At 46.3% G+C, this 18,665-nt stretch overlaps 1 protein-coding gene across 1 annotated transcript in view; it reads left to right on the top strand.

Annotated features, from left to right (window-relative positions):
- PIK3C2G (phosphatidylinositol-4-phosphate 3-kinase catalytic subunit type 2 gamma) overlaps window positions 1–18,665 on the top strand; it is a 1,914,223-nt gene that overhangs the window by 241,141 nt on the left and 1,654,417 nt on the right. Inside the window, exon 4 of the mRNA XM_086920790.1 lies at window positions 14,399–14,556. Within this exon, the coding sequence (XP_086776916.1) occupies window positions 14,399–14,556 (158 nt within the window). The remainder of the gene's footprint in view (window positions 1–14,398; window positions 14,557–18,665) is intronic.

Here is an 18,665-nt window from a genome sequence, read left to right as displayed (position 1 = left end):
CCTTATTGTGCATGGTCATAAATGCTTCACACACTGCCTCTGAGATAGGCCTAACTGCTCGTGCTACGTTACCATAGGGTTGAGCAGGAGTTATCAATGGGGTAGCCCACTTGTCCTGATTTAGGAAGAAGGGCCCCTATTTGGACATTGGCGCCAGCCATTGCCAACTAGAAACCCCCATTTCTAAAATTGGCGGTCAGCGGTGAGGATCAGATCTTGCATTTATGATCCACGTACAATAACTGGTAGATGCCACTCGTGAGTGCAGACCAAAGCGCAACCACTCACGTTTTTTTCCCTCTTCAAATTTTTTTTGATTGGTTGTTCTAGTATTGAATTGTTGATCGCAGCCAAGTACTGCTAATATGGGAAGGCCAACATCGAATGCTTCTGAGGATCACCTTTGAGGAGGAAGGATTAGATACCTATACTGCCAGACAGCTAAATTAATTTTGTAAGCAATTTATTGTCCCTGTGATAGGTCCCTCTAGGAAGGAGGAGTACCAGAGGGTGCTGAAATCCAGGTGGGAAGGGAGAGAGTCCACTGGGGATGAGGAAGAGAATGCTGGAGGGCAGCAGGATGATGCAGTAGAGGCAGGAAAATAGTACACCCTCCAATCCAGGTAGTAGTGTATCCCAAAGGAGCCCCACCCCAGAAAAGCTGGAGGAAAGGGAGAGAGATAGGAGGCATAGTTTGGAGATGGCTAAATTGGATGGTCAGAAGGACCTTGAGAGTAAGAAGTTAGACATTGAGAAGAATCGATTGTCAATTGAACTTGAGAAAATGAGAATGAAGCATGAGTGAATGTTGAGGGAGATAGAGATCAGGGCGAGGAGTGTCCCAGTCTCCCCCTCTTGAAGCAGAATACCTTTAGTAACTTCTGGGAGTAGAGTTTATATTCCTAAGGATGTCATTAAGGATTTTCACAAGAGTGAGGCTATTGGGCAATGGTTTGCCGCATATGAGATAGCAGTGGTGTCCCACCGGGTGCCTGAAAAGGATTGAGGAGCGCCGTTGTGGGGATGCTTTGTGAGTGATGGTAGGGATACCCTGTTGGATCTGCCTGAGGAGAGCAGGATGGTGTATGCCCATATGAAAGAAGCTGTGAGGACCCATTATGGTTTGACCCCAGAAATGTACAGGCAGAGGTTTATAACCTGTAAGAAGTTAGAGGGTACCACTTGGGTTGAATGTGTATCTTTTTTCGGCAGAGCAATGGATCGCTGGGTTAAAGGTAGAAAAGTGGAAACTTTTGAGCAATTGCATAATTTGTTTTTGTGGGAGCCTTTTTTACTAGTAACTGTTTTTACAGAGCTATGCCAGCACCTCATTGATAGCAAGCTGACTATCCCTAGGAAGCTTGCTGAGGAAGCGGACCTCTGGGTGAGCACCAGGGTCCTGAAAGGTTTTGTGGGACACTACCCCAGAGGTGGACAGGGTCCCCAGCAGAGCAGTGGAGGGGACAAGGGTACGCGGAGGGAGTTCCAGAGAGGGCCTCAAAGTAATTCCCAAGGGAACCAAGCAGTGGTGTCCCAGCCTCCCCCTGAGAAGAAGCCAGTGTCCCTGACAGGTAGGCCTGTTCAGAGGGGGCCACTCACTTGTTTCAAGTGTGATCAAGTGGGCCACCAGTATTATGATCCGGGGGGAGGAGGTAACCCTTGTCTCGCTAGGAGACTTTGAGAAGGTCTTTATTCCCACACTGCCTAATAACACTAAGAAGTACTAGCAGTGGGTGACCATCAATGGCCATAGGGTGGAGGCTCTCAGGGACACCGGAGCTAGTGTGACTGCTGTCAGCTCCCGGTTGGTGTCCAAGGAGCAGGTTGTCCCCATGCATTCTTCCCCGTAGTGTGAGCAGACCACTCAGAGAGCCAGTGTGAGGTAGCTGAGGTTCTCTTTGAGTGGGGGGTCTCAGGAACTCTTCAAGTGGCTGTGAGGCCCGCCATGCCTGTAGACTGTATGTTGGGCAATGATCTAGAGAACTCCCCGTGGGCTACAGTGGAGAGAAAGTCTCATATGGAAATGCTGGGTCTGCCGGTGTGGGCGTGTGCAACCACTCGGTCCATGACAACTCAAAAACGAGTTCAGGAGGATCTGGTGCCTGAAAGCAAGGCCCAGGCCTCTGCCTTAAAGAGAAGGGGTAGGGGGCGCAGGAAACCAGCCCTTGCAGTTCCCACAGTCCCCGAGGGAGCAGACCTTGAGGGGGATGCCCTGGAACCTACAGGGGAACAATGGGCTGAACTGGCGGACCTACTGGAGCTGACCCATTGGCAGCAGAAAGGAGGGCCCTCCAGGGAGGAATTTTGTGAGCAACAGAGAACCTGCCCTTCTTTTGAGGGGGTGAGGCGACATGCCCTGCCCGGGTAGCAGGTGATCAGACAGTGTCGCATTGGATCTATTGGGAGAATGACCTCCTTTACAGCGAGCCTAAGGTTGCTGAGCCTGTGTGCTGGTACCACAGCTCTTCAGGATCATCCTACTGGGGTTGGCTCATGATGTGCCACTGGCTGCACATCTGGGACAGACCAAGATCTATGAGAGGCTGGTCACCCACTTCTATTGCCCCAGATGTTCACTGCAGGTCATGTCAATCAATCAATCAATCAATTGATACATTTGTAAAGAAAACTACTTACCTGTGAGGTTCTCAAGGCACTGAGGGGAATGCTGCTACTGCTCGAAAAGCCAGGTCTTGAGGAGTTTTCTGAAGGTCAGCAGGTCTTGGTCTGCAAAAGGTGGATGGGGAGGGTGTTCAGGTCTTTGCAGTGAGGTGGGTAAACGATCTGCCACTGGAGGTTGCTCTCCGGATGGTGGGGACTGTGGAGCAGGCGAGGTCTTTGGAGTGTAGCAGGCGGATGGGGTGTAGAAGCTGAGTCGTTTGTTGAGGTCCGCTGGTCCGGTGTTGTGGAGTGCCTTGTGTGCATGGGTGAGGAGCTTGAAGGTTATCCTCTTGCTGATGGGGAGCTAGTGCAGGTCTCTCAGGTGGTGTGTGATGTGGCTGTGGCAAGGGATGTCGATGATCAGGCAAGCAGAGGCGTTCTGGATGCATTGAAGCCTTTTCAGGAGTTTGGACGGGGCTCTGGCGTAGAGTGCGTTTCCGTTGTCCAGCCTGCTGCTGACGAGGGCCTGGGTGACTGTTCTTCTTGTTTCGGTGGGGATCCACTTGTTAATCTTGCGGAGCATGCAGAGGGTATTGAAGTAGGAGGAGGAGAGGGCGTTGACCGGTTTAGTCATGGAGAGGGTGGAGTCGCGTATGATCCCTAGGTTGTGTGCATGGTCGGTGGGTGTAGGAGCTGTTCCCAGTGCAGTCGGCCACCAGGAGTTGTCCCAGGCTGAAGGGGTGGATCTGAGGATGAGAACCTCCGTTTTATCCGAGTTCAGCTTCAGTCGGCTCATCCATTAGGCGACGGCCTTCATTCCTTCATGGAGGTTGGTTTTGGCGTTGAGGGGGTCCTTCCTTGGTGTGGGAGAGGATCAGTTGGGTGTCATCGGCGTAGGAGATGATGTTGAGGTTGTGTAGTCGGGCGATGTGGGCGAGTGGTGCCATGTAGATGTTGAACAGCGTTGGGCAGAGGGATGAGCCCTGGGGTACGCCGCATATGATCTTGGTGGCTTTGGAGCGGAAGGGGGGAGGTGGATGCTCTGTGTTCTGCTGGAGAGGAAGGATGTAGTCCAGTCCAGGGCCTTCTCTAGGATCCCGGCGTCGTGGAGGCGTGTTCCAAGTGTGCGGTGGCAGACTGTGTTGTATGCGGCTGACAGGTCCAGGAGGATGAGGGCCGCAGTTTCTCCGTTGTCTAGCAGGGCTCTGATTTCATCGGTGGCGGCAATGAGGGCAGTTTCGGTGCTGTGGTTGCTGAGGAACCTAGACTGGGATGGGTCCAAGATGTTGTTTTCCTCGAGGTAGCGGGGCAGGTATTTGTTGACGGTTTACTTGATGACCTTCACCGGGAACAGGAGTAGGGAGATGGGCCGAAACCTCTTAAGGTCCTTGGGGTCCGCCTTGGGTTTGTTGAGTAAGGCATTGATCTCGGCATGCTTCCAGCTCTCAGGGAAGGTTGCTGTCTTGAAGGAGATGTTGATGGCTTTTCGGAGATGGGGAGCGATGGCGGCGCTGGCTTTGTTGAAGATGTGGTGTGGGCACGGGTCTAATGGAGATCCGGAGTGGATGGTGTTCATGACCTTGATGGTGTCGTCGTCGTTGATGTTGGTCTAGGAGAGCAGGTGGTTGGTGGTCATGGGTGTGGGTGTCTCCGTGGTCGGGGCTTTTGTGGCGTTGAAGCTGTCGTGGATATCTGTGATCTTACGGTGGAAGAAGGAGGCGAGCGAGTCGCACAGGTCTTGCGAAGGTGGGATGTTGTTGGTGTTGGAACTGGGGTTGGAGTGTTCCTTCACGATGGTGAAGAACTCTTTACTGTTGTGTGCCTTGTTGTCTAGGCAGTCTTTGAAGGAGGCCCTTTTGGTGGTTCTGATGAGGTGATGGTGTCAACGGGTGGAGTTCTTGGGGGATCCGTAGCTGTCCGGTGTTTGTTTGCAGAGCCAGTTCTTCTCTAGCTTTCGGCAGGTCTGCTTGGAGGCCTGGAGGTCTTCAGTAAACCAGCTGGCTTTCTTGCTGGAGTGGCTTTTGCAGGGCTTCTTGAGCGGGGCAAAGGTGTTGGCGCAGTCATTGATCCACTGTCTGAGGTTGCGGGCGGCGGTGTCGGGGTCGGTGGGTTCAGCAGGAGAGTTCTAGGCGAGGGTAGTGAATAGCTCGTCTTTGGTGACTTGGCTCCAGCAGCGGCAGGGCATCTGTTGGGTGCGATGGTGCGTGGTGGGTTTCCGGAAGGTGAAGTTTATACAGTGACAGTCGGTCCAGTGGAGTTCGGTGGTGTGGCTGAAGGTGACGTGGGAGCTTGCAGAGAAGATGGGGTCAAGCGTGTGGCCAGCAGAGTGGTTGGGTGTTGTGACATGTTATCTGAGGCCGAGGTTGGCGAGGTTGTCAATCAGGGTGGTGGAGTTGGTATTGTTGTTGTTCTCTAGGTGGAAGTTCAGGTCCCCGAGGAGGATGTAGTCTGTGGAGGTGAGGGCATGTGTGCTGACTCAGTCTGCGATGGAGTCGCTGAACTGTGGTCGGGGTCTGGGGTTTGTGTGTGGACGAGGGTTACTCTGAGAGTGGCTTTGGGGTTCATGTGGATCTGGAAGTGCAGGTGATCGGCCGTGCTGAGGGTGTCGTCGGTGTTGGTAGAGACTCTGAGTGTTCCTGTGAACAATGGCGATTCATCCTCTTATTCCATTGGTGCGGTCCCTGCGGGTGATCTTGTACCTGTCTGGGATGGCTATGGCAATGTCGGGTGCTGAGGAGGGGTTGAGCCAGGTCTCTGTCAGAAAGGCAACGTCCGAGGAGGTTGAGTCGAGCAGGTCCCAGAATTCGACGGCGTGTTTGCGGGCGGAGTGGGATTTGAGAAGGATGCAGCTGAGGTAATTGGGTTATTTCCTGGTCAAAGGGTTGTTGGACCGGATAATGGTGAAGCTGCAGTTCCGGCAGGAGAAGGGCCCTTGGGTGCGCTTTGGGCGGCTAGGCAGCAGGTGCGATCTCGTCTGGCGTTGAGTGCGTGGAGGGTGCTAAAGTCGTAGCGGAGATGGGTGTTGAGGCGTTCACGGAGGCCAAGGGTTCTGGTGCTGGGCGCGGTCCAGGCACAGACTGGCGCAGATGGGGTTTGCCTTAGGCGTACTTTCGGCGCGCCAGCATCATGTCCGCTGCGCTGCTGCCATAATAAGCAGAAGTGGGATGGAGGAGGCAGCTGGGAGGGGGGGCGGATGAATGGGAGTAGGGGGGCGGGCCGCAGGGGACGCAGAGGAAAAAAGCGGGCACAACACAGCAGGGGGGTGAAGAAAGCGAGTACAATTAAACAGTTAGGAAAACAGGCAGCAACAGCAGTGAGGCAGGCAAAAGTGAGACCTGCGAAGGACACAGAGGAAAAAAAAAACAGGTATAACAAAGCAAGGGTAATGGAAGGCAGAGAGAAAAGAGCACAAGTTACAATTTCGGAATCAGGTAACAGCGGCAAGAACAGGCGAAGGACACAGAAGGCAAAATGGGCAGAACAAAGCAGGGGGAATGAGGGGGTGAGACAAACACACACAAGTAAAAATTGCAGATTGAGGCAACAGCAGTAAGAACGGGCAGAAGCGAGAGAGCAAACCAAAGACCTACCACTGGCCACCAGGGATGAGGCGCAGGTAGTAGCCTGCGGATGGAGGTGGGCCTCGATCCCCCAGCAGCAGCTGGGCTAGGACACAGGCACAGGCTGGTGGCGCTGCGCGGCGTAGGGAGTGACCTGCCTGGGTCAGGCTCATGTGAGACTTGCTAGGCAAGTGGGAAGAGTGGGGGGAAGGTTAAGGCCCCACTACAGCCTTTCCTATTGTGAGTACCCCATTCTAGAGAGTGGGCATTGATATTGTGGGGCCTCTGGATTCCAAGACAGCCATGGGCAACAGGTTCATTCTGGTATTGGATGACCATGCCACCAGATACCCTTAGGCCCCGCTCAGGACAGTCACTGCTCCGTGGTGGGACAGGCACTGATAGGGATTTTCTCCCGTGTGGGATTTCCTAGAGAGGCGGTGTCTGATAGGAGAACTAACTTCTCCCACAGAGACTTCATGTACTTTGAGATGGAGTGTGGGGTAACATATAGGTTCACCACTCCTTACCAACCCCAGGGGAATGGGCTTGTTGAGAGTTTCAAATAAGCATGGGTGGATTTCGCGGATCCACGATTTGCTGATTTGCCTATTCGCGGATCCGCAAAGTGCGCAAATTTGCGGATTTTGAGGATTTTTTGAATGGGGGGGTCTACTGTGCGATTTCAAGTGCCTCTTCTGTGTATAAATGGTCAGAGACCGATCAGAGCAGCAGATGAAGAGAAAGAAGCTCCTGGTGAGTATGGGCGGAAAATCCGTTTCGCTCGCGGATTTTCGGTAAATTCGCACTCCGCGAGATTCGTGAATCTCCCGCAAAATCCGCGAGCAGCGGATTTTATGGCTTGCTCGCACTGTTCGCATGAGTTCGCGGCTTCCCAGTACAACTTCGCGCCCGCGAATAAGCGCTAAATTGCAGAAATACGATCTTAGCAAAACTGAAACTACTTACCAGGTTCAAAAGTTCAGGCTCATCATTAGTAGCCATTTCCTGTAGTGCTTCCTGAGGGGCCCCTCCAGAGTTCAGTTGCCTACTTGCAACTATTATGTGACCCTGCTCTGAACCTCAGAATAGTTACACATATGCCACAAAGGTCCTGAATTACAGCTAAGGGAGACAAGCAGGAGCCAGGCTGGAAGTTCAAATCCATTAATCAGCCCCTAATTCATTATTGTCAGTTGGGGCAGGGCAGGTGTTGTAACTAATTTTGCAACAATGAAAGCACTTAGCAAGTGCAAAAGATCACTAATCAGGAAGCATTAAGGAAGCAGGTGCCAGCTAAAAAAATATTCTGTGACACATTAATCAGCCCCACATTAATTCAGGTCACTTGAGGCAGGGAAGGTGTGCTTTGCTTTGCCACAATAATGTACACTGACTGGACAACCAGAGGGTGCTGTGATGAAACAGAGGGTGGCATGGGTGGGCCAGAGGGTGGCATGAGTAGTCAGAGAGTGGCAGTGGTGACAGAGAGTGGCAGTGATGAAGAAGAGTGTCCCAAACAGGCTGGACACGTAGAAACAAAGTGTTCGCAAAACTTGCGACCCGACAGGTAAGTTCGCGTTTGCGAAATTGTACAAAACCCTCGCGAACTGGCAGAAACCCGCGCGAACACACACAAAAAATCCGCAAATTCACGAGAATTCGCGGATTTCGCGAATTGCGAGTTCGCAAATCCGCAAAATTCGCGAACGCGAGATTCGCAAAATTCGCCCATGCTTAGCTCCTGGTCACAGGAACAGCACGAGGATTGCGCTTGTGAAAGTCAAGGATACAAATGCCTCTATCCAGCATCACAGCTAATTTTCGACGGTAGATTTGGGAAGAAGGCACACCTGCCCAGCCTCGATGACGCTCACGATTGTTTTTGGGCTGATGAATGAGTCACTGAATTTGAGCTTCTACTAGTTCCAGCGGCCATGTGTGTGTTACTATGCACACCGATGTGCGCAGTGGTCCCTTGAGTGAGCTGTCCATCCATCATCCTGTAACTATTTTAGGATGGCGCCGGCAAGCTGCCAGCGCCATCCTAAAATAGTTACTAAATTAGCTTCATCAGGAAGCACTAATAGATAAAATAAAGCAGGTGCTCGAGCACCTGCTTTATTTTATCTATTAGTGCTTTCTGTTGAAGCTAACTTAGTAACTATTTTAGGATGGCGCTGGCAGCTTGCCGGCGCCATCCTAAAATAGTTACAACAACTTCAAGCTTGAAGGCTTGAACTTTTGCCCCCCGGATCCGCCGGTCACGGATTCGCGGTTTTTCGGGAAAATTCGCGGGAAATCGTGGATTGCGGATTTACCGAAAATCCGCGAGCGGAACGGATTGTGCGCTCACACTTAGTTTCAACTGGACCCTTAAGGGCATGATTATGGGCCTGGGTGAACCCATGAGGACTAAGTGGGATGTCCTCTTGCCATGTCTGTTGTTTGCTTACTATGATGTGCCACAGAAGTCCTTAGGGTTCAGTGCCTTTCAGCTGCTCTATGGTCACCCGGTAAGAAGGCCTCTGAGTCTGGCCAAGGAAGGCTGGGAGAAATCTCCCATGAAACCTCACTAGGATGTGTTTAGTTATATGCTGGCCTTCAGGGACCAGACTTGGCATTTCAGGAAACTTGCTGAGGCAAACATGAAAGCCAACCAGGAAGAGATGACATGCTGGCACGATCAGAATGCCACTTTGATGGAGTTTCACCCTGGACAAAAGGTTTGGGTCATGGCCCCAGTGGATTCCTGTTACCTATGTGGTGGGCTTGCAGTATCCCAGGAATTGCAATAGTGGCTTGTGCTGTGGCTCGGAAAAGTGCAAAAAGAACAATTGATGGACAGACTGCAGAACAATGTCATACATTCACCCGAGTACAGCGGTCTATGCCTAAATCCATCTTTTTTTGCTCCCCATGCCATTCCAGTTTAGACCCAGCCCTATGCAAACCAGTCTTGACCATGTTCCCCATGGGAACGGTCCAGACCCAACTGCCAGGCCAGGTCCTCATTAGACTGGAAACAAGCATTCTAGGACTGGTTTCGTGGTACCACCCCTCATCAGCTAGGATAGCTTGACTCCACTGATATGGAGAGCACAGGTCATACCCATCCCACTCTGGGTGAAAAATTCAAAGAGAACAATTGATAGACAAAATGCAGAGCAATGTCATACATTAACCCTGTACAGAGATCTGGGCCTAAATCCATTGTTTTTTTGCTCCCCATTCCATGGCCCGGAAAATGGCAGCCCCACACGCTGCAATTGAAAAAGGGATGTTTTTAAACATCTATGAACCATTTGCCAGGAACCATGTGGTGCCTGCACATGGTGCATGGATGTTTGAGGGAGCACCAAATGTGCCCCCTTTGACACACATATACTCAACAAACAAAGTAGCCAGACAGATTTGTTTCTTACATTTTTGATACCACCCAGCCTATCAGTTCTGGGAGATCACCTATTGTGTTTTAGTATTTTTATGTATTTTTAGAAAAGCATTTTACCATTTGATTTGTATATGTCATCAAACAGACAGTCAGCGAACAGTGAAAAAATACATACAGACAAATAAAGTGTGCCTAAATATACAAGTGCTCAAAATCTATACAATCAATACTATCAGTTCATAAAGACAACACCAAAAACTATTTAATCAAATCCAACGAACTACGGATTCATGGATACTTCTCCAACCATTTGCGTAAACGACGCAACTTGATGCGAAGAATTCCGGCACCCTTGAGGCCATCCATCTCACTGCAACGATACATGAGTGACATTCAAGTGTCATGTTCAGTTTCGGCTCCATCCAGTCCGTGTCCTGAGGAGAACCCATACTAATATTGTGGTTCGAAACGCGTTGACCCCAAGCCTGGGAAAAAGAAGAAGGGTTAACAACTGGCTAACAATGAGAAGATCACCTGCACAAAAGCTGACAAAGGCGGTGGCCTAGTTGTGATGAACACCACGATGTATCAAGAAAAAATCAACAAACATCTATCAGATACCAACATCTATGCACCGCTTGATCAAAATCCCACTCAGGAATACTTGAACAAACTCAAAGAAATCATCTATAAGGCTAGGAACAATGAGACTATTAATGAAAGAACCAAAAACTTTCTAAGCAAATCTAACCCCAGGAGTCCTACCTTCTACATGATGCCCAAAGTGCATAAAAATCTATTAGATCCTCCACTGCAACCTATAGTTTCAACTAAGGGAAGTTTACATGAGCCTATTGGACAGTTTATTGATAGATATCTGCAACCTACAGTTCAACAAATGCCGTCTTATATTAAGATGTTAAATCCCTCTATACCTCGATTCCACATGGCGGAGGAATTGAGGCTATGGAAGAGGCAATCCTGACTACTGAATATGATTTACCCACACAGACTTTCCTTATGAATTAATAATTTTCACACTGTATCATAGCTACTTCGTGCACAACAACATCTGGTACCAACAACTGGTTGGAACTTCCATGGGCAATTGTGCCGCCCATGTATATGCGAATATCTACATGAAGTCCTACGAAACACAACATATCTTGGAAAATCCTCTTTGGAAGACTAACTTGAAAATGTTTGTTCGATACATCGACAACATCTTCAATCTTTGGAAAGACACAAAGGAACAACTAGTGGAAGCACTTATCAATTTGAATCAGAAAAATGAGAGAATTCAATTAACCTGGGAAATCTCAGACTCAACCAGACTCAACCATCACCTTTTTAGACGTACGGATTAATGTACACGAAGAGGGTATTGAAACAGAAATGTACCGGAAGGCAACGGATAGAAACAATACCTTGCATTTTCAAAGTTTCCACCAACAGTCACTTAAGCAACATTTGCCTCTATCACAGATCATGAGGGCCAAGAGAATTATTTCTGATCCTAACAAACTTTAACCGAAACTCAATGAGAAGGGCAACAGATTTTGTGACAGGGGTTATCCTGTCAATCTTATTGATCAAACCAAAGAGAAAATCAAAAGTATGCCCAGAGGAGATCTGTTGAAAACACGACAAAAAAACAAAGAAAATAGAACCACAATTGTTTCAAAATATTCCACTGCTAGCTATAAATTCAAGAAAATCATCCGTAATCACTGGCACATTTTGAAAGCAGAACCGGATTTTAATCATGCTTTTGACCACCAACCAATCTTTGCTTTCACCAGGGGCAAAAATTTAGGTGAACTTTTGAAAACCAAAACTGACGCTTTGACTATTTTCCGTGGAACTCGACCCTGTTTACAATGTGGAAATTGTAATAACATCATCAGAGGCAACTGCATAACTCACCCTATGAAAGGGCACAAGTTCAAATTACGAGTGAACGCGACCTGTGACACAACTAATGTGATCTACATGCTCAAGTGTCCCTGCAGAAAGGTACACGTGGGAAAAACCACTCGCAAGATCAAAATCATACTGAACGGACATAAGTCTAATATCAGAACTCATAACACTAAATCAACTGTCGCTGTCCATTTTTCTGAAACATCACATAACATTTCACAACTCCAATTTTTGATTCTGGAGGTCATTCCTAAAATAGAAGGTCGGGACAACAATTGTTATCTCTTACAAAGAGAAAATAGTTGGATTTATTTGCTTAACTCTCACAAACCTTTCTGTCTCAATGACCGTATAGAATTTATGTGTTACTTGTGAATAATCCACCAGACTTATTCTATGTCCTTTGTTTAACTGTTGTAAGATGAGTCCCCTTAATACGGTTTCATCACTTGCATCAACAACATGATTATGCAATGTTGCTATTTTATTATTGTTTTTTCATTTATTTATTTTTTATTATTTCCTTTCGTGCAACTTTATCAACACCCAATTCATGTTTGACATTCTAACTTGCATTGACCCAGTCTCCGATCACATGATCGGACGCTGGACCAATCACCATCCGTTTTACCCAGGACATAGTTATTTCTTTTCTCACCGGTCTGCTCATTGGCTACTCCACATTACTGCGAGTCACACTCGAGGAAGATCGCATTTGATGAATTGTTGAATCGCGTGAGAGACGCTGCGGCGTCTTAAGAGTAAGTCTCTGTTGCCAAGCTTTCTCGCTAAACATAATGTTTTAGGAATGTATGTAGCGTGACCTAATGTCAACGCTTTCTCCTATAGTAACCATATACATTGGAGACTGTACAACTTCAACGTGAGTGCCTACAGGCGACATTTTCATTTATTTCTATTCTGCTGATTTCACCACGGTCACTCTGGAGTTGTTTTCACGTTTCACCACACAGTTATAATGCACAACGTTTGTTGTTATTTAGATGCTTGCTTATGATGATATCTGAAATCCCATGAATTGATTAGGTTTTTTATGCTCCTTGTTTTCAGCTTTTTGGTCCCCGATGAAGGGCATAACAGCCCGAAATGCATTGGACTAATTGAACTTTGGTTTATATGATAAAGCAGACAATATAAGCCTTCGAAAGAAACTAATGCAAACTATAATGATGAAATAAAATGAATTTTTTGTGAACATTGCATTATGATATTTATGGAATTCTGGCAATACCAGGAGATGAATGAGTGGAGCGCCAGGGGATTCTTCTAATGACAATTGGGAGCACTTCATGCAAAAGAAGAAGGATGCCACTAGGGCCGTTCAAAATTAATACATCCTGTCATCCCTAGTTTTGCAACCCTATATTTCACTTCCCTATCCCTGGTTTAGTAAGACAGGCAGGCAGTGCTTATGAATTGTTTGTCCGCCTGTCTTCTTGTACCTAACACAAAAGGACTGGTTCCTAATGTGAAATAATTGCTAGGTATTTGATTAAATTTTTTTGGTGTTGTCTTTATAAACTAATAGTATGGATTATATAGATTTTGAGCACTTGTATATTTATGCACACTTTATTTGTCTGTATGTATTTTTTCACTGTTCGCTGACTGTCTGTTTGATGACATATACAAATCAAATGGTAAAATGTTTTTCTAAAAATATATAAAAATACTAAAATAAAATAGGTGATCCCCCAGAACTTATAGGCTGGGTGGTATCAAAAATTTAAGAAACAAATCTGTCTGGCTACTTTGTTTGTTGAGTATATTTGAGTGGTCCAAGCCAGTTCAGATACAGGACCCAAACCTTCTTTCTTGCCCCCTTTGACACACAGCATTGGCCGAGGAAGTCCCCAAAGTTTCTTTCCGGCTGCCTATTAATGGTGGTGGGACTGCCATGAACAGTCGGAAAGGGATGTTCTAATCCCTACGGCACCGCCCCCATTGTACGGATTAGGAATCCGACCACTGACCTGGAGGGATCTTTAATCCTGTCAGAGGTGGTGGTCCTACCCCCCCTACTCCTGCGGTTCGGCCAGCTGAATTGTAATGCAGTGGTTTGACTAATGCCCTAGATGGCAGGTGGATGGCCACCGACAGCCTGTCTGTGGTCTGCCAGCCATTGTAACGCGGACCTTCGTCTCAGAATATGAATGCCAATCCCTGCCCCCCCAAAGTTCTTCAAAGGGGCTGGATCCAACTATCACTTCAAAACCCATTTCCATGCTCTGCTGAAGTGCACCACTGTTTCATGAATCCTATCAGAGTGGTGGAGATGGCATATAATTCATATAGCCACATAGCTCAGAGAAAAATTATTCTGGAGTGAGGTTGACACCATGGTGCGGGGTGAGGTATCCCTATCAGACTATTTATTGGTAATATATTACAAATCTGTGTGACCAAGTATTTTTTTCCTATGTCAATTATAGAGCAGTAATGGCTATAGAGATTTTCCCACTTTTATGCTCACTTATTGCCCCTAGAAGTGATCTTGAATGAGGCAGTGTGACCGAGACCTGTGACAGATTTTATTTCCTACTGTTGTTATGGAATCTTTCTCTTGTGGAAAGACTGCTGTGTGCACTACTCATCTAATTCTATTTTTGTTAGCACAACCCCCCCCCCCCCCCCACCAACCTCTCCAGCCAGTTTTCTACAGACCTGCGCTCTGAAGGTGTATTCCAGACACCATGGCCTAATAAAATTTGGATCATAGTTACAATATTTAAAGTAGATATGTTACTAACACGTATGCTCTACATTTCCAAATGTGGTCATCATGCGAACACTTTACTGTGTATTTGCTTTATGGTTTATTTTATTTGGGTGCTTAGGATTTCTGTATTTCATGCAATACTTAACCAGTAAAATATGAATTTTACTTTATTCTTTCTAGAATTCGAGACGACCATCCTTGTTCTAATCCAAATTACAACTCTGGAAAAATATGGAGTATTACCTCCACAGTGTCAGATCGGCTTCAGTGTAACACAAGCTTTAGAGTACTCGTACACATAGGCGGTATGCACCAGCCTCTAATGCTAACACCAAAGGGTAAGTGTTCATCGCATTTAACTGACCCTACACTGGAAGGTGAAAAACAGTATTCTAACCTCGTACTCTAGGTATTGTTGACATTGTTGATGAGAATTATTGCACTTTAAATATCCCTCAAAAAGAGAAGACAAGAGCTTCAGATAGCTTCATTGTATTATTTAACCCTGTTCCTCTCTTAAGTGATGTTTACATCGTTGTTATTACACATTGCTATTGATTTATGTTTTATACTTTCTTACCTCAGTCTTAATATTTGTTAGGGAAACCTAAAGTTTTTCTTAGAGCAACAGAAAAATACTTATATCACTGAGAAAGAGCAAACTTGAGGTATGAACCACTTAGTAAAAACACTTTATAATTATTATTATTATTAGCTTTATTGTTGTTATTAGGGTAATTGATATTATTACGGTTATAGACCAAAGTCAAATTTGTATGCATACTTTTTAAAAGCAGCCCTGAAACATAGGGTTGCTTTTAAACTGACCTCAGGCATCAACAGAGCACACATGGAAGTGCACAAAGGGCTGCAGGCCTCTAAACTGCCATACCCTATTATATACTAGAGGCTTAAAGGTAGTTTTGATCCCCTCGGCCCTATTATGCACCAAGGTCCTATCCGGAAGGTCCTGCCAATCATAGGGGCTCCCTAACCCATAGTGCACCCTTGTGGATGTAGGTGCTTTCTCTGTAGTATTAGCATATCACTGGGTCTGGGCCTGGTTAGGCAGAGCCCAGGGAGGGTCAAAGTCAGTTACCACCAGTACCAGTCAGCAAAACATCTGGGGTGCCCAGGGCACAGGATGACTGAATACTTAAGACACAACACACAATACAAATCAAACACCACTGAATACAAATAAGAAATATTATTATCTTGAAAATGACACAAAAATGACAAGAATCCAGTGTAGGGAACTGGCAATAAGATTTTTTAAAGATTTAGCGCCCTATAGCACATAGAAACCTATAGCGCCTATTGGGACATCTGGTCGCGCTAGACCGGGACAAAGTCAAAGTTTCATGCCAACCATGATTGAGCCCTGCACAGCTACCCCTCTTGGTAGGTCTTGGTCAAAGTTTTTACCTTCTGTCTAAAAACATTTTGGGAGATTTTATTCCCTTGGTCCTTCTAAGCCCTCAGTTTGTCCAGATTCAGTGAGGGTTCGCTGGATTGCCTTGCGTCAAACTCCCGGTCAAACCTATGAAAGTCAGGCCTTCTGAGCTTTCCAGTGGGATGAACCAGAGAACCAGGCTGGCTCGTGGTTGAAGGTGGGCGGCTTGACTCTCAAGGTTGTTCCAGGTCACCTTTTCTACGTTCTGACTTAGAAACATTTACAGAGCTTTTCTCCCAGGGGAACATCAAGGGACCCGGGAGAAAAAGGTCGGAATCTGTGAGGGTTTGCCGGCTTGGGGGTCGACCAGCTCCCGGTGTACTCTGGAAGTTGGACTTCCTTAGCTTTTCACTGGGACGAACCTGAGGGGCAGTCCGGCTCGTGGTCCACTTATCGAGTCGGTCCATTCATGGAGCTTTTTTCCAAAGTTGCTTCAAACTTCTGGAACAACTTGGTGAAGTCCCAAGGTGCCCAAAACCTACTCCAAGGTCGCCCTTGAAAGTTTGGGACTTTAATTCCCACAATCCACACAGACAAAACCTTTACAAATCCACTGGAAGTGGTCCAGGCTGGGGATTCTTGGTGGTGATGGTCCAGGTGAACTCCTTTAACCTGTAGCTTGCAGGTAGTCCACTCTTTAGTTCTTTTGAACCAAGTTAGGTGCCCAGGGATGTAGTTTCAGATGGTGCTGCAGGCGCAGTCAGTCAAGTGTAGGGCCTGGTTGGTGCAAATCAAACTTCTTAGCTAGGACCCTTCTTCTTTCTCTAGTTTCAAACAGCAGATTTGATAGACACTGTTCCTCTAAGACACTTATTCAGTGTTCTCTGGGGTCACACAGTAGGGCACTCCTGTCTACTGAGGTGCAGGATGACACCCCAGTGCGTAACCATTCCCTCCAAAGTGTGGCACTATGGTCTCCCAGAAAGTGCTATTTTTCCAAAACTCAGTATGGCTGAAGTTCCTGCAGAGAGGCAAGAGCTAGCTAATCCAACCTTCAGGATTGCTCATCGCCACATTGTCCCTCCCCCTGGCATCTGCACATTCTGTCCTTAAGCTTGCCATCTCACTGTCTCCTCCAATTTAAGATTATTGTTTATGACCCCTACCCCTGGCTCTGGCATTCCTTTATAGCAGAACCTGTTCCTCTCAGAATGCCTCTTTCATCCCTGGGGCTATTTATTACCTCTTCATAGCAAGCTGGCTAATCCACTTAACTCTGACCAATCAGAACAAATCACTGGAAGGCTAAACTTTAGCTTACAGACAAGAAAGTCTTATAACTTCTTGTCTGTACATTTTAGGATAAATTCAACAATGGTATATTTTTGGATTTATCAATTTCATTCTTGTAAGTCCTTGAATGATATTTTTGGGATTCTCCTGTCGGGAATTATTAATGAATAACTTCTTGCCATGTTAACCTATGTGGCTGGGGATCTGCAATAGAGAAAATGGCTTGGGCATTTTTTCTAACACTAGGGCTTCTAAAACATCTTTTATAAGGACCCTGCCTATATCTACAGAATATAGGCATGGTCACCTGGAATACCAAGGGCAGACTTTAGGAGTTCTGAATATGTAAAAATATGTTTTAAAAAATACAGATCCTCATTCCACAGTGCCCCTATCACAAAATCGATTTTGGGAATCACTTTACTACAATTATTATTATTATTATTATTATTATTATTATTATTATTATTATTATTATTATTATTATTATTATTATTAAACTAATTACTATTAAGTGACATAGAGGAGCTGGGCCAAGTTAACTGGCTTACTATAGTAAGCTATATAGAAGAAAATACATTACTACAAGCAAGAGAATACCTACATTTGACAACAATCCGATAAGGAAATTGGTAGCTAATATAATTGTGGCAGATGTACAGATATTGCAAGGGGAGTACTCAGTGCACTTTTTGAGGACAGGGCTATAGCTGTCATTGGTGCACCAGGTGCAGTGTTCCAGGGCTGTAAGAACACAAATATAGATTGACACCTGAGTTCTCAAGATGGTAGGGGCTTTTTCCTTACATGCATAAGGGCCAATTGTGCTATTGCGATGCCACTGTTAAAAAAATATATAAGAAGGACGCAATGCAACAGGTAAGAGCATTGGACCATCCCGAGTGCGGGGATAGTTATTATTGGGTGATTGAGGGAGCCAAAACGTGCATGTTAGATTGATTAGAGGCACACCAGTGGTATTAATAAGAACAGTTGCTTATTTAGGGCCAAGACTGTCCTGCCCTGCCTCAGTATATTTGAAACTGCACTTCTCTAATGTAGTTTTGCAAACATTTAAAAACATGGCTCTTCTAAAGGTAGTATCTTCCGGAGCTCCTTGCAGTGCAGCGATGGGAAGCCCAATGCGTAGCTGTGTGCTTTACAAATGGCAAAATTAAATAATAAATAAGTAACAAAATATACATTGAGAGAATGTCAAAAGTTGCCTGTTTGAGTGACCCATAAGTATGCAGGTGCATGAGCTCGCACACCCCTTCCTGGATTATCAAGTCAAGGCAGGAGGACATGAATTGACTGGCCACCGTCTTACAACAGGAAACCTTTTTCTTTTTGCTTTTGTAACCTTTTCTGTTAGAGCGAATACAGCTTTTGTGGTACTAGGAATGGCATTGAGCTAGATCTTTGGCAAATGTTCCAGATTCTCAGAGAACCTGGGAAATATTTACTGTAATGGTTTTTGTGTTCTGAAAAGTAGCATTTTGTGCTAATCTTGCCTAGGAATGCCAAAATGCTTCGTGGGGGAGAGGTTTTGTCTGCTTGCTACATAGTGACAGCTGGATGTCTGTCTAAGACCGGTAGGTATTTTCAAAAACACAATATTATTCTGTGTGACTAGACTGCTCCATTGGCTGACAGCGGTGGATGCCTTACAATGGCAGTATGTTGTAGAAGCATCACATAAACTGCTGCATGCCTCAGTGGAATGTTGCTGTGCTTTATGGATATATGCTTTTTAAG

The sequence above is a fragment of the Lissotriton vulgaris genome, chromosome 1_1 (genome assembly GCF_964263255.1).
Source record: "Lissotriton vulgaris chromosome 1_1, aLisVul1.2, whole genome shotgun sequence".
Lineage (NCBI taxonomy): Eukaryota > Metazoa > Chordata > Amphibia > Caudata > Salamandridae > Lissotriton > Lissotriton vulgaris.
Note: the sequence above shows the minus strand (reverse complement) of the source record. Positions and strands in the feature narration are given on the sequence as shown.